The sequence below is a fragment of the Bufo bufo genome, chromosome 2, assembly GCF_905171765.1.
Source record: "Bufo bufo chromosome 2, aBufBuf1.1, whole genome shotgun sequence".
In the NCBI taxonomy this organism is placed as follows: domain Eukaryota; kingdom Metazoa; phylum Chordata; class Amphibia; order Anura; family Bufonidae; genus Bufo; species Bufo bufo.
In genome coordinates, this window is record NC_053390.1 from 215,355,600 (window position 1) to 215,381,099 (window position 25,500).

Consider the following 25,500-nt stretch of genomic DNA (forward strand, 5'->3'; position numbering starts at 1 on the left):
AATGCTCTCTCCAGGCTGGAGGGGGTATAGCCTGCAGGGGAGGAGCTAACAGTTTTCGGCCTAGTGTCGCCTCCTAGTGGCAGCAGCAAGCTATACCCACGGTCCTGTGTCCCCCAATGATATGAGCGAGAAATATTAATATTGGCTTGGTTCTTAAGGTGTTGCAGGGATTCTTTTCTTAATTCTGTGTTACATCTTAACTGATCCATGCATCTGAGCTACCACTAGATTTATAGTCTTAGGGGGAGAATTATGAAACTGGTGTAAAGGAAAAGTGCCACCTTTCACTTTCCAGAGGAGCTCGGATAAATAAAAGATGGAATCGAATTGGTTGCTATTGGCATATATAGTCTTTTAGGTTATTGGCATAGGTATAGTCTTTTGAATATGTTTGGAATTTTTTTGGCCCTAGTAGTACACCTTATAATTTCCTCATTTTGTCTGCAGGCGTTAAGTTTGGTGAATCTTCTTAGATCATACAAGAGAATTGCACCTCCGGCTGATATAGAACATCAGTATATTTTAGAACATGGTATTGCGATGTCCAGTGCTGCACATACAAGACTGCCTTTTCATTTACTTTTCTTCACAACATCAACCAGTTTTTGGGGAATCATATGTAAGTGGTGTATCTTTTATCTTACATCCAGTTCATTGACTTGTACGTTAAAGGGGTTGTCCGATTGTTTAATACCAATGTCCTATCCTCACGGGTCTCTACAATTAGCTGATCGACATGGATGCCTGGAGTAAGACCCCCACCGATCAGATACTGATCACTATCCTGAGGATAGGTCATCAGTATTTAGACAACCACTTTAATATCATTGGTAATAATTTGTACCCATTTGTTTTCTTCTATTCCCTCTTGTTCTAGCTTCTGAGCTAAGTGAGGAGTCGTTTCCAACACTACTGCTAATTTCCAAACTTATGAAGGTGAGTTCTTTATAGTGCTAGTAATGTCCAGTATGATTTATTTCCGACTAAGAATTGTGCCGTTTAAAATTTTTTCACTACAGTCCAAATGAGGGGGGGAATAAAATCTTCATCCAAATCACAGCCATATATTACTGCAATTCTGTTCTCCTGCCCAATGAGCAATGCTTCTTGCAGAGAATTTATAGTACAGCATACCATGGATCATGCCAGATTCCTGCAGGATAAGTGATAAGCATTTTATCTGTAGGGTTCCCATGTTCCGGTTTGAATGGAGCGATGATCGTGCATGCACGCTGCCACTCCATTCATTCTCTATGGGACTAACAGAGGTACTGTAGCTGTGTACAACATTTTGCGGTCTCTGTCAGTCCCGTAGAGAATGGGCATGCGTGACCGCTTCATTCAAACTGGATACTTGGGATCCCCATTCTCAAACTGTTGGGGTCCTAGTTTTGAATAAATAAGTTGTCATGCCTGAACCACCGCTTTAGCTTAGCAGTAGATCACTTTATAAATTGTATATACTGACCATCTCTTGGGTGCTATGGGCTTTCTTTTAAGATTAAAATTGCTGTAAAATGCAAAATGGTAGTTATAGCTTATGATTTACAACATTTGATGGAAATCTACACAAATGCATTCTTTTTCGTTAGATATAAGATCTTATTTGAGTCGATGGGATGTGTAATTGCAGTTTTTTTTATTTATTATTTAACACTTATGTATCGCATTCAACTGTCTTAATGTCTGACACCGGTTTTGCAAATTTAGGTTTCACTGGACACTCTTTACATGACAGCGGTGAAGCATGTTTTTGAGAAAAGTTTGCGCCCCAAAGCCTTAAAGCTGAAAAATAATGAATGTCCTTCTCTCATCAACAAAGAAACTGCTAAGACTGTACTAAATATCCAGTCGTACCTCCAGTCTATTAGTAACCCAGAGTGGGCAGCTGCTATTGCTCATAGGATTGCTCAAGAACTTCCAACTGGTTAGTAGACTTTGGACCTTAGTATGGGATTCATTACACCAATACACGTTTTTATTTATTTTTGGGGCGTAATTTAGTAATGACCTTAGTTTTATTCTAGGACCCGATAAAATTCATGCACTAAAATTCTGTCTCCATTTGGCTGAAAAGTGGAAAATGAATATATCCCCTAAGGTAAGTTAAATGTATTAATTCCTTTGTCACCAAGTATGTGTAGCTCTTGAAAACTTTCAATAACTTTTATTTAAGTAGCAAATGAAAAGAAAGTTAATGAATACATAAAGCAATAATGTTGAATAAATTCTCAAGGTTGAATCACAAGAACTTAAGGAGAAAATTTTGGGTGTCATGAGTTTTCCATATAGCCATCTAGAACAGGCTAAATCTTGCTCGCCATTGCTAGCAAGTCCTAGGTGGTATGTTCACATAACTGTAAGGTTCAACATTTAATCCACAGCAGAAATCCTATGCTGAGCTGTTGATTTGAGGTTTAAACTGCTGCAGGTCTTGCATAGATTAGCCCCATTCAGTGCCAAAATCCAGGTTAGAATGCAGCCATGCAAACAATACTCTAAGGCTTAGTTCACACGGGCGAGATTTCCGCGCGGGTGCAATGCGGGAGGTAAACGCATTGCACCCGCACTGAATCTGGACCCATTCATTTCTATGGGGCTGTGCACATGAGCTGTGATTTTCACGCATCACTTATGCGTTGCGTGAAAATCGCAGCATGCTCTATATTGTGCATTTATCACGCAACGCAGGCCCCATAGAAGTGAATGGGGCTGAATGAAAATCGCAAGCATCCGCAATCAAGTGCGGATGCGGTGCGATTTTCACGCATGGTTGCTAAGATGACAGTCTATTCACTGTATTATTTTCCCTTATAACATGGTTATAAGGGAAAATAATAGCATTCTTTAATACAGAATGCTTAGTAGGTGGTCAATTGAGGGTTAAAAAATAATTAACTCACCTTCTCCTCTTGATCGCGTAGCCGCCGGTCTCTTCTTACTTCTTTAATCATGAGCTGTCAGATCACATGGTCCAATCACATGGTCCAACACCGTGGTGATGGACCATGTGATTGGACCATGTGATCTGACGTCACCACAGGTCATTTAGCCGGCAGCTCATGATTAAAGAAGTAAGGGGGGGGGGGCGTGGCCAACGGCCGACTTGAGCGCACGCACTTGAAGTCTGCTCCGTACCTTGTACTGAATCCTGCAACATCCTGACATACTGGCCGCTCCGAACATAGAGTGGCAGGTGCAGAAGAGGAGGAGAAGACCTGGGAAGTCGATGATTGGCCCCAGCAGAGCGCAATCAGCGGCTGAAAAGCTTAAAGAATATGTGAGGCAAGAGGCCCAAAATGGCGCTGCCGCTCCTGCTACACCGCGAGCGGCAGTTACGCGAGGTCAAGCAGCGCAGCAGACAGAGGCGGAGGGCTCGGGGGAGCCAGAGGTAACCCTAAAAACTGTCTCCACCTGCCAGACATAGCTTACCTGCAAAATAGAGGAAGTGAAGGTGGACTTGGGCCTGCTGAGGCAAGATGTGCAGCAGCTCAGGGAGAATGTGCGTCATACAGAAGACAGGGTCTCGGCTCTAGAAGATCTTACTAGGCCACTTGCAAGCAGAGTGCATGATGTGGAGAGGTCTGTGAGCTTATGGCAGCAAAAGTGCGATGATCTTGAGAACAGAGCCCGACGTAACAAGGGCTCAGATCCGGCTACTTTTCTGGAACTTTGGTTCAAGGCACAATTTCCTGAAGCGCCATTTTCTGGCGCCTACGCCGTTGAAAGAGCGCACCGGGTTCCCGCCAGACCTCCCCATCCAGGAGCTCCCCCAAGGCCCCTATTGGCACGAATGCTTAAAGGGAGTCTGTCACGACATTTGAGCATATTAGACTGATCAAATAGCATTATATGTGCCACCCAATACTTAAAAACGGTACCTTTGTTGTATCTAATGGAGTTTTCTTTCAGCCAAAAATGAACTTTTAAGATTCTGTAAATGCGCCCTCTCAAGTGCCCAGGGCGGCGTCTCAATTGTCCGAGCCCCAGGCAGCACCTCCTCAACGGCTCATAACCCCGCCCTCCGTGTGCTACGAATTTGACCGCGCAGCCGCAGTGGAAAAGGAGAGAGGAGGAGAGTAAACGGACGGGCAGAGGCATACGGAGGGCGGGGTTATGAGCCGTTGAGGAGGTGCTGCCTGGGGCTCGGACGATTGAGACGCCGCCCTGGGCACTTGAGAGGGCGCATTTACAGAATCTTAAAAGTTCATTTTTGACTGAAAGAAAACTCCATTAGATACAACAAAGGTACAGTTTTTAAGTTCTGGGTGGCCCATATAACGCTATTTGATCAGTCTAATATGCTCAAATGTGGTGACAGACTCCCTTTAATTGGAAAGACAGGGATCTTATCCTGAGCCAAGCAAGGAACAAGCGTGACATCAAACATGAAAGTGCGAATATATCGCTGTTTCCCGATTTTTCAGCTGAGCTGCTAAAGAAAAGAGCCGCCTTCATCTCTGTTAAGTGTCGACTCCGTGATCTAAACCTGCAATACATCATGGGCTATCTGGCACGTCTTCGGGTGATAGATGGAGAGAAGACTGTCTTATTTGTGGATCCTAAGGAGGCGGAAGAGTGGATTTCCAAGAGGCCAAGTCGTCCAGGACCTCGCTGATACTTTTACCACCGCAGATGCCGCAAGTATCCTGTTCACACTATTACACTTGCCCGCTAGATGCGTTCCGCTGACTTTTAACCTCATTGTCCGGGACTAGGGAGGAATTCCCTCATCTTATACTGGAGACGTGATTGAGCTCGCAGTACTTCACGTTGATGTGATGGTGGAGACGCCATTACCCCTTTCTTTTCTCTCATCCTCCCCCTCATTGCCTCATCCCTTCTTCCTCCCTCCTCTATCCCTTTTCTCCTTTCTATTATCGTTACATGTGTATGCATTAAGCAGTATTATCCCATTGTTACGGGGCCGAGCAGACACCTGCATAGGTTTAACATCATATTGCACTATGCAGGTCTCCGGTAACTCAGCCATAGTACAGGATGGCAGTGATGTCATCATTTACTGGTTCACTCAATTATTTGTTACTCTACAGTTAAGTTATATACTGTTTATTCTGTTAAAGGCATGGTACACTAATCACAATATTGCAGCGCAGAGGGTATGCAAGAGAGGGTCTGAGGAAATGGGTCCTTATTTGCCTGAGGATGGAGGTTTGATCGGTTTGGAGAAAAAGTTGATAAAATACTAATGGCAGATTTAAATGTTGTATCTTGGAATGTAAGGGGACTGGGTAGCCCTAGGAAAAGGATTGCTGTATTCTCTCATCTCTGACAGTACAATCCCCACATGTTGGTGCTGCAGGAAACCCACCTGACGCCAGAAACAGGGAATAGAATCAAGAAGCCATGGGTCCAGTGGTCTCTGAATGCGTTTGGATCAACGCACTCCTGAGGGGTAGTATGGGAAGTCCAGCAATCGGTGGTGGATCCTGAGGGGCAGTATATTCTTGTGTATGCATTCATGAATTGTGCTCCATATGTTGTGGTTAATATATATAATCCCCCCCCCCCCCCTGCCACTATAGCCATATTCCAGGTGTTGTTGAGCTTTGCTGCGCAATATCCCAATGCTAAACTCCTTTGCATGGGGGATTTTAATCTAGTAATGCATGAAGACATGGATAGATTTCACTCAGTGGGGAGAGGGGGTGGATACACTCAGCAAGACACTAACCTATCTAGAATGATTAAAGAACTTGTATGGCTAGATATGTGGAGACTGCGGCATCCACTTCAGAGGGAGTACTCCTGCTTCACTCCAGCCAGGGGCGCACTGTCCAGAATTGACTATCTTCTTGGAAGTGCTGCAGTATACACAGATCTCAAAGATATTGGATCACAGGGGCCCTCGGACCATGCACCTGTTTTTGCTCAACTTAGACTTTATGATGGTATCAAACAGAGTGTCAAAATGCGTGTTCATCCATTCTGGTTGTCTCTTATGACCACGAATGATAGAATTCCTGACAGCTTCAGATTTTTCTGGAAGTGCAGGATGAGATGACGGACGATTTGTTACTCTGGGAGACATTGAAAGCCTACTTAAGGGGATGCCTCAAATCTTCTATATCCTATATCAAAAGAGATTCGGCACGCAAAGAACTGGAACTACATGCTAATTGCAAGGAGGCAGAGAACTCTTCCAGGTCTAATCCCTCTGAGGTGAATAGGCAGGACTGGATGCTTTAAAGGGAGTCTGTCACCAGATTGCGACCTTATAGACCGCTTACATAGCGCTCTAGCATAGCAGTCTATGATTCTAATGGTACCTTTGATGTTTGCTTGTGAAGTTCCCCCCATGCAAAAACGGACTTTTATTCATATGTAAATTAGGGCTCGCAAGTGCCCAGGGCGGCGCTCACCTCGTTGGAGCCCAGGCTGTTCTGCCTCTTTTCGTCATATCCCCGCCCCAGCCTCTTCCTCTGCCCGCCCGCTCTTCCTTTGCGTCCTCCTTCTCTGCAGCGAGATCCCGCGCCTGCACTATCCATTGCTTGGCCGGGGCATGCGCACTGCGATGCCCATTGTGGGCTTGGCATCGCAGTAGCTACAACGCATGCGCCGGCCAGCGGCGAGAAACAGCGGCGAGGAGGCGGACCAGAGACACCCACAATGGGCATCGCAGTGCGCATGCCCCGGCCAAGCAATGGATAGCACAGGCGCGGGATCTCGCTGCAGAGAAGGAGAACGCAAAGGAAGAGCGGGGCGAGCAGAGGAAGAGGCTGGGGCGGGGATATGACAAAAAGAGGCAGAACAGCCTGGGCTCCAACGAGGTGAGCGCCGCCCTGGGCACTTGCGAGCCCTAATTTACATATGAATAAAAGTCCGTTTTTGCATGGGGGAAACTTCACAAGCAAACATCAAAGGTACCATTAGAATCATAGACTGCTATGCTAGAGCGCTATGTAAGCGGTCTATTAGGTCAAAATCTGGTGACAGACTCCCTTTTAAGGGAAGGCTTTATATGATGCATCTCAGGGAAAAGAGTGAGCGTAAATTATTCTTTTTAAAGCAGCAATCCTTTGAGTCGGGTAATCAGGCAGGTAAATTACTTGCTCACATTGTGCGTAGTAATAGTATGTCTTCTCCGGTCATCAGAATAAAGAACTCTGAGGGCGCGGTGGTCGAATCAGACGGCGATATACTGGAATGCTTTAAGGGGTTCTACCAAGATCTCTACAAGTCCGCGGCTCAATACACCACTCAGGAGTTAGGGGTTTATTTAGCGCAGGTAGCACACCCCCAGCTTGGCAATGAGGACAGGAACTTACTAGAGGCCGATATTTCACTAGACGAAATTCAAATGGCAATAAAGGAGCTGCCAGCGGGCAAAGCGCCTGGCCCGGACGGAATTCCGGTAGAAGTGTACACAAATATGCTGATGTATCAGAATCTATGTATGATGCTACTATAGTGGTGATCCTGAAGCCAGATAAAGACCCTTTGAAGTGTGGGTCTTATAGACCGGTCTCGCTCCTGAACCTAGATTATAAAATACTCACAAGACTACTGGTTACTAGATTAAACAAGGTAATCACCACTATAGTGCATAAAGATCAGTCAGGATTTATACTGGGTAGGTCGACATCTGATAACATTAGGAGAGCGCAGGCCATTGCGCAGATAGGTGTGGCAAGGGATAAGCACTGGACTCTGGCTTCGCTGGACACAGCCAAAGCTTTTGATTCGGTGGAGTGGGTGTACTTAATAGAAGTGCTGCAGAGTTTTGGATTTGGCCCTAAGTTCGTCAAGTGGGTGGAGATACTATACCAAATTCCCAAAGCTAATATACTTGTGAACGGGTCGCTCTGAGTCCTTCAAACTTCATAGAGGCACTAGGCAAGGATGCCCCCTGTCGCCGCTCTAGAACATAGCGATAGAACATCTTGTCCTAAGAATAAGGCAGGACCAGGTCTTTAAAGGGGTGTGCATGGGAGACAGAACAGATAAAGTTGGATTATACACGGATGATCTCCTTCTTTTTATGGATGAACCTGACACTACGCTCCCCAGAGCGATTGACATAATAGAAAGGTTCGGGGAATACTCGTGTTTGCACATAAATGGACACATTCGTGGCCCTCGCAATACTGTAACTTGCCGGTTGTAGACCACTTCAAGTATCTGGAAATTGTGATCACCAGGGACCCACAATTGGCGTATTCATTAAATATAGCACCCCTGGAACCCCTGTTCGTCGATAAATTCAGAATATGGAAGACCCTACCGTTATCAACTATGGGGAGATTAAATCTGGTCAAAATTATCCTCTTACCCAAAGGGCTATACCTCCTAGCGCATGCATGCACACCGGTATCACAGGGATTCTTTGGTCGCATCCATTCACTGGTAGCTAATTTCATTTGGGGGGAGTCTAGACGGAAACTTTCCCTTAATGTTCTGCAGAGATCCAAGCTAGAGGGTGGTACCGCCCTGCCTGATTTCTTCCTATACTATTTAGCTGGTCAGCTGAAATTCTTAACCCCCTGGATTCTAACGTCAGAATTGCCAAATGCGGAATATTATCTCAGGGAATATTTAAGCATGTCCTCCCTGTGGCCAGTGCTGGAAGGATCACGTTCTGTTCCTTTGCGCTTGCTCCCTATATACAAATTGGCTCACCATGTATGGAGTGCTGCCAAGATGCAATCATTTAAGGATCTCCCATATGATATGATATACCGATATGGGATAACCCTATGTTTGCCCATCTGAAAGAATTGGAGGGAGTGAATCTGTGGAAGGCCCACAGGGTTCTTACCCTGAGAGACCTATATGTTGGAGGCACTCTATGCTCCTTTTTGCAGATGCAGAAGAAATTTGAACTACCTCGCAACTTTTTATTTAGGTATCTGCAACTGAGGCACGCATTAACAGTTCAATTCGGGGCAGGAGGTCGGAAAATTTCAAAATACCCCCTAATAGGTGTCCTAAGAACACAGGGTCCGAGAGGTATTATCTCTGCTTTATACGCATCTGCTCAACAACCGAATGCTGATGAACCCTCTTGCTGTTGAGGGAAGGTGGAGGAACTCAATACCTTCTCTAACGGCTGATGACTGGAATGAAGCCCTGATGGCTCCAGTAAGGGTCTCTCCATCAATTAATAACAGGCTGATTCAGCTGTTTATTCTGCACAGAAGTTACCTAACGCCCACTAGACTACACAAAATGGGCAGGATATCACAAAATAGTTGCCATAGGTGCTCGCAGGATGGTGCTGACTTCTGGCACCTCATGTGGGATTGCACGTACTTAAAAGGCTTCTGGAATGCAGTAATAGAGGTGCTGACAACTATGGTTCCCACTGCAGTGCCGTTACGCCCAAAAATTTGTGTTCTGGGGATATTAGATGAAGAGGTTTGGGGGCATCACCACATGGTATTCTTGAGTGAGACTTTATTCTTTGCTACAAAAGCCATTGCTCTGAGGTGGATGGCTGATAGAGCACCCACACTAGGTCAATGGAAATCATTGGTCAATCACGCTGTGAGTATGGAAAAAATTGTATTTATTCACAGAAAATGTCCACAAAAGTTTCACAAAGTATGGGAGAGTGGTGCTCATCTCCTTTGACATTGCACAATGCATGTATGTATTCAGTGGCTGATATCGTCCATATGCCTCCTGTATGATAATATGTGGATTTCGGGCTCTAGATTAATGCCTCAATACTCCCGCTGTTTCCTTATGTCTTATCGAGAAAAGATTCCTCTTTAGACATGATGCAAGATTCTTGAGTTATATTATGATGTCAATGTATCCCCTGCGTCAGATTTACCCCTGCTTTGTCCTGATGTAACATGCCTTACTTGGTAAACTTCAATAAAACGAGTTAAAAAAAAAGAAGTAAGAAGAGACCGGCAGCTACGCGATCAAGAGGAGAAGGGGAGTTAATTGTTTTTTTATTTTTTAACCCTCAATTGACCAACTACTAAGCATTCTGTATTAAAGAATGCTATTATTTTCCCTTATAACCATGTTATAAGGAAAAATAATATCTACACAACACCGAACCCAAATCTGAACTTCTGTGAAGAAGTTCGGGTCTGGGTACCACAGTCAGTTTTTTTTCACCCGTGTGCAAAACGCAACAACTGAACGCAAAACTGACTGCAATTGGGTACCTACTCGCGCGGGTTTGCCGCAACGCATCCAGACCTTATCCGGACACGCTCGTGTGAACTCAGCCTAAAGTAAATAACAAATCAGTGATTTTCCCTGACAATGGAGCCCCCAGATCAAGGTTGTACAGTCCTGGTCTAGATAAATAAACTTTGGAACACTTTTATGTATTGTATATAGCCGTTATAATGCATTTTTATGTTTTATTTTCTTCTTTTTAAGGAAGAATCTCATGAAAGAGCCGAAGTACTAATAAAGAAACTGAGCATGCAGTACCGGCGATCGGCAACGGAGAATGTGCTAATAACACACAAGCTAAACACGCCAGATTTTCTTAAACAGATTAGTAAACCTGCAACCCTTATTGTTTCACTTTATGAGCATAGTAGTGTGGAGGAAAGAATAAGAAACCCCACTGGCAGAGATTATCCAGGTTTGTACTAATTACATTTTTAGGTAATTTCGTGTTTCTTCTTTTCATTTCATATATTTTGTATGATTTGGTTATGATGTTTTGATTTAACATGATTCCTTCCACTAAATAGCTAAATGTTATTATGTATAAATAAGGGTAATGATTATGTCACACCTAAGCCCTCTAAGTGTATGTTATTACTACCGAACTTTTCTTAAATAGATATCCACACAGTAGCAAAGCAGATAGCTGAAGTCAACAACCTGAGCATGAACAAAATTCGCGACCTGCTCCTTGATAAATGGCTGTGCCCGAATACAGTACCACAAGCATCTGTGAGTATTATCTGTGGAAGGATCCCTCTTAGGGCTTGTTCACACGACCGTGTGCTGCCCGTGCTTTGGACCGCAAATTGCGGTCCGCAATACACGGGCACAGACTGGAGCATATCACAGACCCATTCACTTGAATGGGTCCGCGATCCGTCCGTTCCGCAAAAAGATAGAGCAAATTCTATCTTTTTGCGGTGCGGAGGCACAGAATGGAACCCCACGGAAGCACTCCGTAGTGCTTCTGTGGGGTTTTGTTCCGTGCTTCCGCACCACATCTCCGAATTTGCAGACTCATTCAAGTGAATGGGTCCGCATCAGTGATGCGGAATGCACACGGCCGGTGCCCCGTGTATTGCGGGCCGCCATACGGCAACGGCCGTGTGAACAAGCCCTTAGGCAAATAAAAAAAACTTATACATGTTTACTGACCTTAGAAAATTGCTCCACATCAGTTAACTAATATAATTAATCTTTTATTGATCACTGCAATTCAAACTGTAAAAGCAGTGTTCGCTTAAATGGGAACAGAGCTGCAATAACCCAGTGCAGATAGATAGAGATATATATCTAGATAGATAGATAGAGATAGATATATATATATATATATAATAAAAAGTGAAAAAAATACAAAATTTATTCAACACATGTTGATACAGGCAACGTTTCAGCTCTCTCACAGAGCCATTATCAAGCCAAGTGATAATGGCTCTGTGAGAGAGCTGAAACGTTGCCTGTATCAACATGTGTTGAATAAATTTTGTAATTTTTCACTTTTTATCTAAGGAGTGCTGCGTTACATTTATTTGGATTATATATATAATATATATAATTTTTATTTTATTTTTTATTTATTTTTTTGTATTTTTTTTTCTTCCCTTTTACAGAAAGACAAAGATTTGTTGGGTGACATTCAGGGAGATGAGGACCTCAGCAGGTATGCAGTAGATTGGAATCTTTAATGTTCTCTCTTAACTGCTTACCGACCGCCTAACGCAGGGATGCGTCCTGGCGGCGGTCGATTTATTCCTCCTGGACGCATATACGCGTCATCTCGCGAGACGCGAAATTACGCTCACAGCCGGCCCGCGCATGCGCATTGCGGGCCGGCAAAAGTTAAAGGAGCTTTTCGTCACCAGCCTGCCAGCCAATGATTTTTCAAAAAATCGAATCAGAAGCCATCTAACACCTTATATTTATAAATATAAGGTGTTAAATGGCTTCTGTGCTCCTCTGCTGGTCCTTTTCGTCGGTTGGTCCCAGCAGAGGAGCACACATCACAGTGAGTAGCCACCAAACACTTCACTTAGCCCAAGATCACCCCCAATTAACCCCTTGATCGCCCCTGTCAATCACCTAGTGAAAGGGAAAAAAGTGATCAGTGTAAACTGTCACTTTTTTTTTTTCCACTGGTATTGACTGATAGTTTTAGGATAGTTTAGGCCCCTTGGTTAGATAGTTAGCGATAGTTTAGCGCCCAGCCCACCGCACCGCAGTCACTGATTCGCTGATTAGCTTATCGCTAATCAGCATTTGTACTTTTATAGTATCTGTATGTGATCAGAACAGTCAGATCTATAATAGTATTAGTGTCACCTTAGTTCGCCCTCCACCCAAAACGCAGTGTTTGCCCGATCAGGCCTGATCGGTCGCCCACACACGTGCGTTCACCTACGCCCGCCCCGCCGCAGTGACAAAAAATTTTTTTTTTTTTGATCACTGTACAATCACTTTACAAGCGCTGCGGCGATAAAAAAAAATCAGTTTTGATATTTTTTATCAATCGCAGCGGCCTCCGGTACTTCGCTAGCCTCCCATTTGTAAGACAGGCTTGCTTTTTTTCTTGGGTAGTCTCAGGGAATACCCCCTAAATTTAGTTGACCAAATGGCAAACAAGGGGTATTCTTCTGAAGAGGCCTACAGGATTCTGACCCAGTCGGATGAGGAATGGGAACCCTCATCTGACGAATCTAGCGGGTCAGAATATGAACCTGTAGAAAGCAGTGGCAGTCTGACCCAAAGTTCGGACGAGGAGGTTGAGGTCCCTGATAGCACCAGGCGTACCCGGCCCCGTGTTGCTAGACCACAGGTTGCGCAGGATCCGCTTCAAGGGCAGCAGAGTGGGGCTGGCGCTGTCGTATTACATGGTGAGGCATACACCAGCAGCGCAGCCCATCCTGGACCTAGTACCAGCACTGCCGTACAACATGGTGAAGTGGCGAGCACCAGAAGGGCAGTTGAAGCTGGTACGGTGGCACGTGCATTAGTTCCCCCGTCGCAGTCACCGCACAGACAGGCCCGTAGAGTCCCTGAGGTGCTGGCAAACCCTGATTGGCAGCCCCCAACTTCAGCCGCACCAATAGTTCCCCCTTTCACCGCCTAGTCTGGAGTTCGGGTTGAGACAGCTCAGATCGGTTCGGCACTGGGATTTTTTGAGCTTTTCTTGACTGCGGAGCTCTTGGACTTAGTCGTGGCAGAAACAAATCGGTATGCCACTCAATTTATAGCCGCCAACCCGGGAAGCTTTTATGCCCAGTCTTTCCGGTGGAAACCTGTCCAAGTTTCCGAAATTAAAATTTTTCTGGGCCTTCTCGTCAACATGGGTCTAACCAAAAAGCATGAATTGCGGTCATATTGGTCCACGAACCCGATTCATCAGATGCCCATGTTCTCTGCTGCTATGTCCAGGACACGATTTGAGACCATCCTGCGTTTCCTGCACTTTAGCGACAACAGCACCTCTCATCCCAGAGGCCACCCAGCTTTTGACCGGCTCCACAAAATTCGGCCCCTCATAGACCACTTCAACACCAAATTTGCAGATTTGTATATCCCTGAGCAAATAATCTGCGTAGACGAGTCCCTTATACATTTTACCGGGCGCCTTGGCGTCAAATTGTATAAGTTCTGTGAAAGGGCCACAGGCTATACCCACAAATTTCGGATCTATGAGGGTAAAGATCAGACCCTGGAGCCGGTCGGTTGCCCTGACTACCTGGGCAGCAGTGGGTAGACAGTCTGGGACTTGGTGTCACCCTTATTTGGCAAGGGGTACCATCTTTATGTGGACAATTTTTACACAAGTGTGCCCCTCTTCAGGCATTTGTTCCTAGAACAGATTGGCTGCTGTGGCACCGTGCGACCTAGTCGCCGGGGCTTCCCCCAACGGCTCGTTACCACCCGTCTTGCAAGGGGGGAGAGGGCTGCCTTGTGTAACGAAGAACTGCTCGCGGTGAAATGGAGAGACAAGCGTGATGTTTACATGCTCTCCTTCATTCGCGCAGACACGACAATACAAATAGAACGGGCAACCAGTGTCATTGAAAAGCCCCTCTCAGTCCACGACTATAACCTTCACATGGGAGGGGTGGACTTCAATGACCAGATGTTGCCTTCTTTATTTAGTTTCCCGCAGAACCAGACGCTGGTATAAGAAGGTGTCTGTATATTTGATTCAATTGGCTGCATATATTAGTTTTGTTCTCTACAGTAAGGCTGGGAGAACAGGATCCTTCCTCAAATTTCAGGAAGAGATCATCGAGAACCTCCTGTATCCAGGAGGTTCGGTGGCCCCATCCACCAGTGTAGTGAGCCGTCTACACGAGCGACATTTCCCCAATGTCGTTGCTGGTACCTCAACCCAACCGTCACCCCGAAAAAGATGTCGTGTCTGTAGCAGGAGTGGAATAAGGCGTGACACACGCTATTTCTGTCCTGACTGCCCTGACCACCCTGCCCTATGCTTAGGGGAGTGTTTCCGGAAGTACCACACACAGGTACACTTAGCATAGGGATTGCATCACACAGGGCTATTAGGGCCCTTTCACTCACAGCTGCTGCAAACCTCTCCTTTGACCTGGGATAAAGTGCATAATGTACTTCGCCACATCTTTGGGCGATTTGCGCTTTGCACATTGTCCCATGGGGAAGGAGAGGTTTGTCCTATAAAGGTAAAAAAAAAAAAAAAAACGGTAAGCAAAAAAGTTAACATTCTGTTCAAAAAGTTAAATAAAGTTTATATGTACCGTTCAAATGTTATTATAAAGTAAAAAAATTTATTGCGTTGCAGCCTGTTTTTTTTGTTTTTTGTTTTTTTTTTACCTTCCAGGTGGAGCAACCGATCGACTAGCTGCAGCACTGATGTGCATTCTGACAGAAGCATTGCGTTGCTGTCAGATTACACACAAGTCGGTGTATGCAGCGCTGCAAGACGAGATTTCTCCGCAGTAAAAGATACGTTTGCCGAGGCTTATGAGCTGAGGGGGCGGCGGTGTTCATATGCTTTGGCAAACACTTTGTATATAAAAAAAAAATTAAAAAATCCCGGCAATGATTTATTCATCCACATCGATTGATGTGAATATAGAAATCGGGTTTGCCAGGACAAACGGGCTAAGTGGGTTTGGATGTTGGGCGGAGCTCCTATATCCTGGCAGACGCCTTTCCCCTCCTTTTTTTTTTTTTTGGCAGAGATTTTTTCATCCACATTGATCAATGTGAATGAAGAAATCTGTGCCCCATTTGGAAAGAAGACACCCCAAGGTATTCCGTGAGGGGCATGGCGAGTTCCTAGAATTTTTTATTTTTTGTCACAAGTTCTTTCCTTACAAAGTCTCATATTCCACTAACTTGTGACAAAAAATAAAAACTTCCATGAACTCACTATGCCCATCACGAAATACCTTGGGGTGTCTTCTTTCCAAAATGGGATCACTTGTGGGGTAGTTATACTGCCCTGGCAATTTAGGGGCCCTAATGTGTGAGAAGTAGTTTGAAATCAAAATGTGTAAAAAATGCCCTGTGAAATCCTAAAGGTGCTCTTTGGAATGTGGGCCCATTTGCCCACCTAGGCTGCAAAAAAGTGTCACACATCTGGTATCGCCGTACTCAGAAGAAGTAGGGCAATGTCTTTTGGGGTGTCTTTTTACATATACCCATGCTGGGTGAGAGAAATATCTCGGCAAAAGACAACTTTTCCCATTTTTTTTTTATACAAAGTTGGCATTTGTGATATTTATCTCACCCAGCATGGGTATATGTAAAATGACACCCCAAAACACATTCCCCAACTTCTCCTGAGTACGGCGATACCACATGTGTGACACTTTTTTGCAGCCTAGGTGGGCAAAGGGGCCCACATTCCAAAGAGCACCTTTAGGATTTCACAGGGCATTTTTTTTACACATTTTGATTTCAAACTGCTTCCCACACATTAGGGCCCCTAAAATGCCAGGGCAGTATAACTATCTCACAAGTGACCCCATTTTGGAAAGAAGACACCCCCAGGTATTTCGTGATGGGCATAGTGAGTTCATGGAAGTTTTTATTTTTTGTCACAAGTTAGTGAAATATCAGACTTTGTAAGGAAAAAAAAAAAATATCATCATTTTCCGCTAACTTGTGACAAAAAATAAAAAGTGCTATGAACTCACTATGCCCATCAGCAAATACCTTAGGGTGTCGACTTTCCGAAATGGGGTCATTTGTGGGGTTTTTCTACTGTCTGGGCATTGTAGAACCTCAGGAAACATGACAGGTGCTCAGAAAAATGTCAGCAGCAATGAAATACCACCAAATGAAAGCTCTATTAGTGAGAAGAAAAGGAGGTAAAATTCATTTGGGTGGTAAGCTGCATGACCGAGCAATAAACGGTGAAAGTAGTGTAGTGCAGAATTGTAAAAAGTGGTCTGGTCATTAAGGGTGTTTTAAAGAGGACCTTTCACTAGTTTAAAAACTAACTATATCAGTGGGCAGAGCGGCGCCCAGGGGTCCCCCTGCACTTACTAGTATGTCTGGGCGCCGCTCCGTTCGCCCGGTATAGGCTCCGATGTCTGCAGCTCCCTCTGTTGTACTGGGCGGAGTTTTTGTATTAGGGTTGTCCCTTGCTGCAGCGCTGGCCAATCGTAGCACACAGCTCATAGCCTGGGACTCCAGGGCAAACGGAGCGGCGCCCAGACATACTAGTAAGTGCAGGGGGGCCCCTGGGCGCCGCTCTGCCCACTGATATAGTTAGTTTTTAGTTTTTAAACTAGTGAAAGGTCCTCTTTAAGCTAGGGGAGCTGAGGTGGTTAAATGGGATCTGTCACCACTCCTGACATGTCTGTTTTAGTAAATAATTGTATTATCAATCAAATAAAAATTATGAAGCATCTTTTCTTACAACTTTATTTCTGCTAGAAATGTATGAATAAATTGATACCGGCTGACATTAATCTAATGTGCATGGCCAACTTAACATACTGTATGGCTTTGTAAATAGTAGCTAATTGCATTATTGCCTTTTTCGATTTCTCTTGCAGAGTTATTTATCTACTCCAGCCATACCCTGTAGATTTCAGTTCAAGAATACTGTATGCAATAACCACCTCAACCACATCTGTAAGCACTGTAGTTTTCATGTTCTTATTCTGTAGTATTCTATATTCCAATTACTTGCTCAGATTATGCAATGGTATAGCTGGGGAAAAAAAACATACAATGGGGGGAATTAAAGGGCTTCTGTCAGCAGATTTGTGCCTATGAAACTGGCTGACCTGTTACACGTGCGCTTGACAGCTGAAGGCATCTGTGTTGGTCTCATGTACATATTGCTGAGAAAAATGAAGTTTTAATATATGCAAATGAGTCTCTATGAGCAATGGGCTCAGCTTTCTCTGCAATGGCAATGCCCCCATTGCTATTAGAGGCTCATTTGCATATATAAATACTTCATTTTACATATAACATGGGACCAACACAGATGCCTTCAGCTGCCAAGCATACATGTAACAGGTCAGTCAGTTTCATAGTACAAATCTGCTGACAGATGTCCCTTTAATCAAGTCCTGCACTCCAGAATTCTGTCTTCAAAAGGTCACAAAATAGGACTTTTGCAACCTTTTTAAGGTCACTTCTGCAAAAAATTAGCATTTTTACAACTCTTTCTCCACTTTTGGAAAGTGGGCGGGTTAGTTATACCACATAGTTACATTCAAGATTTATCCCTGGGACTTTTTTAATAAGTTGCAAAAAAGTCTCAAAGCCACTCCAGTGAAGCGGGAGGGCATGGAAAACTGGAGTAGAATTTGTAGACCAAAGTGTTTAAAGATTCTTTAAATTTAACATGCAACGTGTACAATTTGGTGCAAATTATGCCAAGCTCAAGGAAAATTGATATACCCTCATGGTAAAGTTCCCCCACATTTTCATATTATTTTTTTTTTTTCTGGTCACTGCATATAATTGAGGGTATATACTAATGATACTGTCTCTTGGAACACTCACTGTATCTGAAAATTAAACTTGTAGCTTTGCATTTTTCTAGTTTTTGAGGAATACAGTGACGTTAAAAAGTAGCAAACTATGTCTTTAACTGCGATTTTTGGAAAATCTTTATAAAAGTTGCATTTTAGGCTACTTTCACACCACACTACTTTCCGTCATGAAAATACAACCGTCTGCATTTGTTCTGAAGGGATCCGGTTGTATTATCTCTAAATTAGCCAAGAAGGATCCGTCTCTAAAACCATTGTAAGTCAATGTGGGACGGATCCGTTTTCTTTTGTGTCCGAGAAAACGGATCCATCACCATTGACTTACATTGTGTGTCATGACATATCCTTCTTGCTCCGCACCACATTGCGGACAGAAAAGCGCTGCTTTTAGCGTTATTCTTTCCACGATGTGAAAGCAGCCAAACAGAACGGAATGCATTCTGGTGCATTCCGTTTCGTTCATTTCAGTTTTGTCCCCTCTGACAATGAATGGGGACAAAACGGAAGCCCCCTCACCCTGCTATTGAGATCCTATGACTGATCTTAATAGCAGAAAGGGAAAGCGCAGATGTGAAAGTAGCCTTACAAAGTTCTTGTTCTGTGTATTGACTGGTTGAAGTAATCACTGTATGTATTTCTTTTTACAGCCTATTGGGGATAACAAATTGACTTTTGCTCACAGAAGTCGAGCCCTTCAATGTTTGATCCACTTGGCTGACACAGAGACTGTGGTATCACTTGCAAAGAAACCTATTGACCAAATAAAGTAAGTAACCGGAATAGGTTTTTATTAAGTGTTTGAATAACAATGAGTTTGGGGATCAATGGAAAATTGAATATATCTTCTTTTTTTTTACATTTTATAGTGTTTTAAGTGGTCTCATGTTGTCAATTCCTGTTAACAGGTTAGGTCATCATATTCAATATGACAGGTTTATATTTAGGCTAGGGCTCCTTCCTGACTTTTAGTTGTGGCAAAATAGCGAGTTCATGCATCCCTCATGTAAACTCAATGTTTCCCTGTGGTGGATAAGGTTATGGGAGATGTGCTATCACTCCACAACCTTTTCTCCTATAGGTAAATATTAGGGCAGCATGACCGATAAGTAAACCATGATTTTACAGAGCCCAGCACACAACCAAAAGCTACATGGGACCCTAACCTAAGAGTGGCCTTGGTTTTCAACCATTTTTGCTGTAAGCATTTGAGAAATAAACCACATCTTGAGCAAATCTAGATATTTTTTTATGGTTTTACAAATGTTTTGTATAGGGCGTTTACAATAACTGTACAATGGTTTCTTTTTTTTAGGTATTACCTCAAGTGTTGCATCTATCTATCTGAATTTGAGATCTTAAACATCCCATACACCCTTGAGTCATTCCATAGCAGTCCCAAAGAGGGAATGATAAAAGGCCTATGGAAAAACCACAGCCATGAAGCCAGGGTGAGTGTGTTGAAGAAATGAAAGGGGTCTAATCATTATTGGATTTCAGTCTAATAGTATACACAGGTACAAGGGTTACAGGTCACGCTTTAACATAAAGTCCTCATAGAACAGTATACATTTTAAGGCTTATAATTAGAGATGAGCTAACTTCAACTTTTGACGTTCGGGTGTCTGTATATGCTGAATTGCGTTATGGATTCCATTACCTCGGGCCATAACGCAATTCCATGACAGAATGCATAACGGAATGCCTTTAGAGAGGACTCCTGCATAACGGAAACCAGACAGATCCGTTATGCAGCCCATAGACTTCTATTATGATGGAATGCCTCTAAAGGTATTACATTATGCATTCATGGAATTGCGTTATGGTCCATAACTCAATTCAGCATATACCAACACCCAAACCTGAACTTCACAACTTGAAGTTCGCTCACCTACTCATAATGCTATGGAAAAATAAAATAAATACCTTAGCTATCCACCGCTTCTCGTCTTCCGACACTTCCAATGTCCCTTTCCAGTCTCTATCCTGGCAACACAGACATGTGACCACCCAGCTAATCACTGGCCGCAGTGGTGACCCACTACAGCCAATGACTGGCTGAGCGGTATTGCCACTATATCTACATGACTCCATATTGCATGCAAAACTTTCACAGATTGTGTGTTGAGTTTCATTGTATGTCATTACGTCAGCACAAATATATCATTCATATGGTTTAGTTGGTCAGCTTAGTAAATTTTGTCAAGACATTTTCTGTGGTTGATTACAGAGAACCTGTCCCATATACCCCTTATTTTTCTTGCTAATAACTTTATGTAAAATGTACTTCCTTTTTTTCCTTTTTTTTTGTTTAGGCGGTGAGGTTGGTAACAGAACTTAGTTTAGAATACCAAGTTTATGACCCCCAGCTCTGGAGTGGATTATTGCAAAAGTTGCTTGGATTTAACATGGTAAGCTTGTACATGACTGGTCTAAACATCAAAATGTTTTAATAATTCATTCCATACTTGGAGTATTATTATTATAATAAAGGTAATTATGTGTATAGCAATTTATGCTAACTGTTGAGCTGATGAAAAATCAACAGTGTTTCTAAAATAAAGAAATAGCACAAATATGAATAATTGTCATGCTGTTGGTTTAATGTTGAAGAAAAATGAAATACAAATAGTAAATAAAATATGAATATAATTTTCGATGTGTGAAGCTAATTGTTAGTTACATTTCTTTTATAGATGTCATACCTCAGAAAAGTGTTAGTAGCCATTACCGGCATTCACTGCCTCTGGGAGGTATGTTTTTTGGCTTTGCTGGTTATCACATTAAATTAGCTTTTTTTGTGGTCATATTTGAATGCATTGTTCAAACTGCAGTCTGAATGTTGGGTTTTGTTTACAGGTGCCAAACTTTACCAGGGCATGGCGTAGTGTTGTACTGGCGCCATTTGCTTGCGGTATGTTGACATTAATATCAAAAGATTTGCATATTGTTAGTACATGTGTATGTTACATGTTTTCTTTTGTTTTGTAGCTTCTTGCCCCCCAAGCCCCTCACAGCTTGAGGAATGCTACCAGTCCTTTCTGGTGTTACTAAAGTGAGTTAAATATCATATGTAAGGGTATACATTTGGAGTATGTTCATGTGGTGGATTTCCCACACCGATTACGGCATGTGTTACATGCAAAGTCTATGTACAATTATATTAAAATTTTCCAATGGGAAATCCGCTCCACAATTTATATGCTGCTGATCCCACTCCTATCTCTTCTGGAGATGGGAGTGGGTCCCAGAAGTGGGACCTGGTCCTATCTGACATTTGTGGCACATGCCCCAAATGTTGAGATAAATAACTAACTTTAACTAAATAGGGGGAACATATAGAGCTGCATGAGCCAGTCACCAGCCAGTATATGTTGTGCTTTTGGGTGTTCAAGGGTGTGCATGGAGCAGTGCTAGATTGAGGAGTGTAATAGGCAACCCTAAAAAGATGTGTTAGAAAGAGTGCCTAAGGCTCCATTCACACGTCCGTAGTGTGTTGCGGACCCGCAAATTGCGGATCCGCAACACACCCGCCCGGCACCCCTATAGAAATGCCTATTCTTGTCCGCAAGCTGCGGACAAGAATAGGACATGTTCTATCTTTTGCGGAGCTGCGGACCCGAAGATCGGGCCGCGCTCCGCAAATGCGGATGCGGACAGCACACTGTGTGCTGTCCGCATCCATTCCGTCCCCATAGAAAATGAATTGGTCCGCACCCGTTCCGCAAAATTGCGGAATGGATGCGGACCCATTTGTGGACATGTGAATGGAGCCTAAAACTGTTGTTAGCTGTAAAAGTCATAAGTAGAGATGAGCGAACTTCTGTTTTAAGTTCGGCGTCTAAAGTTCGGCTTCCGGTTAGCGGAGGATCCCGATATGGATTCCGAATTCCGTTGTGGTCCGTGGTAGCGGAATCAATAATGGCCATTATTGATTCCGCTACCACGGACCACAACGGAATTCGGAATCCATATCGGGATCCTCCGCTAACCGGAAGCCGAACTTTAGACGCCGAACTTAAAACAGAAGTTCGCTCATCTCTAGTCATAAGTCATTATCAGAATGGAGAGCATGGATAGGCTGGTAGACAGAGATGGAGGGAGCTTCAGTACTATGTAGAGCTTTGTGGGTGAGAGAAATTGAAATTTAAAATTGAATTCTTTACTGTATGGGTAACCAGTGAAGTGACTGTAACAAGGTGGAGGCATTGGAGAGGTAGTTGAACAGATAGAGGATCCTGGCTGATGCGTTTAGGATAGATTGGAGAAGTTAGAGGGGAAGACTGATTAGTCACAGTAACCAATGAATCAAGATGAAACAATGAGAGTTTTTGTTTCCACGGTAAGGAACGGCAGATTCTGAAAATGCTTATAATTTTTATTTGGTTTATGTAGGTGCCCTGTTCTGGCTGATCTGGACCTTGTAGGAATAGCTAAACAATATGCCCAGATTGATCTCCCAGCATTTACTTTTGGATGTCTTTTGCTTATCCCATATGTGGAAAAAAGAGAACAAAAAATTCAGGTAATTCATCCAAATTAAATTATCAGAGCCGATTCTGTGCTGAGGCTGTGATCGTTAATAAACTTTGATTTTCTAAGGGTAAGTTTTGTCATGTGTACTGCTTGTTTGTATGTCTTATTTGGCTACCACCAGTGCTTAGATCATGAAGGACTTGTGTTTGTCCCCTGCAGGACTTAAGAACTGTGATTGGGGAAGACAAAATACTATAGTATTGCTTCTGTCTTTGTTGTCCAAGGGCTTAAAGGGGTTATCAAACACTAACAAATGTTCCCCATGTGCTGGGCCCCTCACACTGATTCTACTTACCTGGCTCACTGCTCCCTGCGCCGCTCCTGGTCCCCCACTGCTGCTGCTTCTCCCCATGCACGGATGAATACTAGCAAGGTTATTGTTACTATTGCATATCTTGTGCCATTCTCAAGGCAACTCTTGAGATTTTTTGCTAAATTGGTATTTTTCTGATCAATCCTGTTGCTGATGTAACACTTTTTCTGGTAGAGATGGATGAATTTGATTATATAGAAATAAAATTTGGTTTGAAGAATTGTCTTCCTGTGTAAGGTCTTATTCACATGGTCAGTGTTTTGCATCAGTGATTAGGAGCCAAAACCAGGAGTGAAGGCTACACAGCGATAAAGTATAATTGAAAGATTAGCATCTGTTCTCTGTTTTTAACCTGCACTTGGATTTGGTTCACATTCACTGATGGGAATCACTGATCAAACCCTGTCCATGTGAATGTCCCGATGCACACGTCTGTATCTGTTTTGCGGTCTGCAAATTTCAGATCCACACAATACGTATGTGGTCCGTGTGTCGTCCACAATTTATTACCCTTCGGGGAAGGTTTATCAAACTGGTGTAAAGTAGAACTGGCTTAGTTGCCCACAACAACCAATGAGATTCCACCTTTAATTTTCCCAGGTCTTTTGGAAAATTAAAGGTGGTATCTGATTGGTTGCTATGGGCAAATAAGCCAGTTGTTTTCAGTTGGTCTGTGGTCTGCATTTTACAGACATATAATACCTTTATGCAGAACAGACATGGAGATCGGTGTGCTTTACTTATCCATTTGTCCGTTCCGCGAAAAGCTAGAACATGTTCTGTACTTGTTCGCAAAAGGCAGACCACGGACCCATTAAAGTCAATGGGTCCACAAAAAATGTGAATGCATCTGTATTTTGCAGATCCGTAAATTGCGGACCACTGAATACAGTCATGTGCATGGGGCCTTAGGCCTAACAACTTAGAAAAATGATTTAGTAAGTATTTCCTTTGTAATAGCCCCGTCAAGCTGCTAATATGAATCATATGTTGATGTTAATAGCTGGAATTTCTTTGCCTTTTAATACAGGGCTTTTTAAGTGCCTGCAGCCCAGAAGCTGTTTTGCTACAAACGGAGAACTATATGAGTACTGGAGAAGTAGCTGGTGTGGCTTCACAGGTGGGTCATCTAGAAGTGACAATATCCTACTTTAAGCGTGCACCAACATAGGATGGCTTCCCTGTGGAATTGCATATGTTTTATAGTACCAGCAAAGTGGATGACCGTTTAAGAAATCGCCAGCGTAAATGTGCCTATGGTCCAGAATGTCAATTTTTGCTCTGGTTTTCCACCAGAGATTTCACCACTTGCAATTCATAGGGTGAAATCTACAGCCAAAGTAATTCTGCCCAGTTTGGCCGTATCAAAAAGGAATACTAAAAAACAGAAACTCTGCCATGCACCACCCCTTAGGCCCTACACTAGGCATATTACAGTAGACCAGTTGTTTTTAACGCTGCCAGGACTCATACAGAAAACTTGATTCCTACTTTCATAAAAGATGTTTTCTCAATATTCTGTCTGATTTAAGTGAAACTGATTTTATATTTCCAATTTCTTTTTTTTCCTGATACTTGTGTTGCAGATAAAAACAATAATTTTGGACAATATGATTGAGAAGAAACAGTTTGAAAAGTTTTTGAAAAGTAAATGCCATAATGTTTTGAAGATGCATGCAGTTAATTCTAATCGTGTGAAAGAGCTGGCAGATTACCTTGCAGACAAAAATTGGTAAGTCATTGGCTATAATATAACTACTGTAGTGAAACTCCATGAATCCACCAGTAAGTCCAGAATTTATGATGATAGAGCACATAATAAATCTCTCCTTTAAAATTAAATTGATTGGCAATATTTTGGTAAATAAAAAATGGCATAATCTTTTTTGATTTACCATAATAATATAATTAAACTACAGACACATACCCACATGAAACAAGGTGCCGTGCTGTAAAATACATAAATTATGAAAGGGGAACTAAGAGAGCAGAAAAGTACCATTAGACAAGTAATACTATATTGCATTAAATTACAACCATCAGACGAAAATATTAAACACAGCCAACTTCTTTTCAAACTATAGTGATCCATCATCGGTCAACTAAACCGATTGTTCCTTGTTAATTTTCAACTGACGAATGTTCGTCTGTTTTGCTTGAAATCGTCTGTTTTGATCAACTTCAGACTAATGTGCATAGGTACCTTAAAGGGGGTTGTGCAGTGGGTAAGAATTGATGACCTGTCCTCAGGTCATCAATATCAGATTGGCGAGGATACGACTCCCGGTACCCGTGCTGATGAGCAGTTTGAAGCGGTATTGGCGCTGGTGCCTTACAATTCTATTAGAAAGCCTTTTAATTATAGACATTTTATTTTGTTAGCCATATACACAGCTATAACAATAAAATACAGTCCATGCAGCAAAGCAAAGTACACTTGTATGTGCGTTATCTGCATTCCTGGTTTGGTTGGCTTTGTACCCATTATACCATAACTGTGTGAGAATCTTATTT

General features: G+C 43.0%; 1 protein-coding gene across 1 annotated transcript in view; it reads left to right on the plus strand.

The window, feature by feature from the left end:
* Window positions 1–25,500, plus strand: part of KNTC1 (kinetochore associated 1) — a 265,358-nt gene that overhangs the window by 221,661 nt on the left and 18,197 nt on the right. Inside the window, exons 47-63 of the mRNA XM_040416167.1 lie at window positions 448–619; window positions 878–936; window positions 1,711–1,927; window positions 2,028–2,101; window positions 10,366–10,576; window positions 10,781–10,893; window positions 11,775–11,824; window positions 17,187–17,265; window positions 18,788–18,906; window positions 19,453–19,588; window positions 20,453–20,548; window positions 20,834–20,890; window positions 20,997–21,051; window positions 21,129–21,192; window positions 22,533–22,662; window positions 24,017–24,106; window positions 24,573–24,718. Of these exons, the coding sequence (XP_040272101.1) occupies window positions 448–619; window positions 878–936; window positions 1,711–1,927; window positions 2,028–2,101; window positions 10,366–10,576; window positions 10,781–10,893; window positions 11,775–11,824; window positions 17,187–17,265; window positions 18,788–18,906; window positions 19,453–19,588; window positions 20,453–20,548; window positions 20,834–20,890; window positions 20,997–21,051; window positions 21,129–21,192; window positions 22,533–22,662; window positions 24,017–24,106; window positions 24,573–24,718 (1,868 nt within the window). The remainder of the gene's footprint in view (window positions 1–447; window positions 620–877; window positions 937–1,710; window positions 1,928–2,027; window positions 2,102–10,365; window positions 10,577–10,780; window positions 10,894–11,774; window positions 11,825–17,186; window positions 17,266–18,787; window positions 18,907–19,452; window positions 19,589–20,452; window positions 20,549–20,833; window positions 20,891–20,996; window positions 21,052–21,128; window positions 21,193–22,532; window positions 22,663–24,016; window positions 24,107–24,572; window positions 24,719–25,500) is intronic.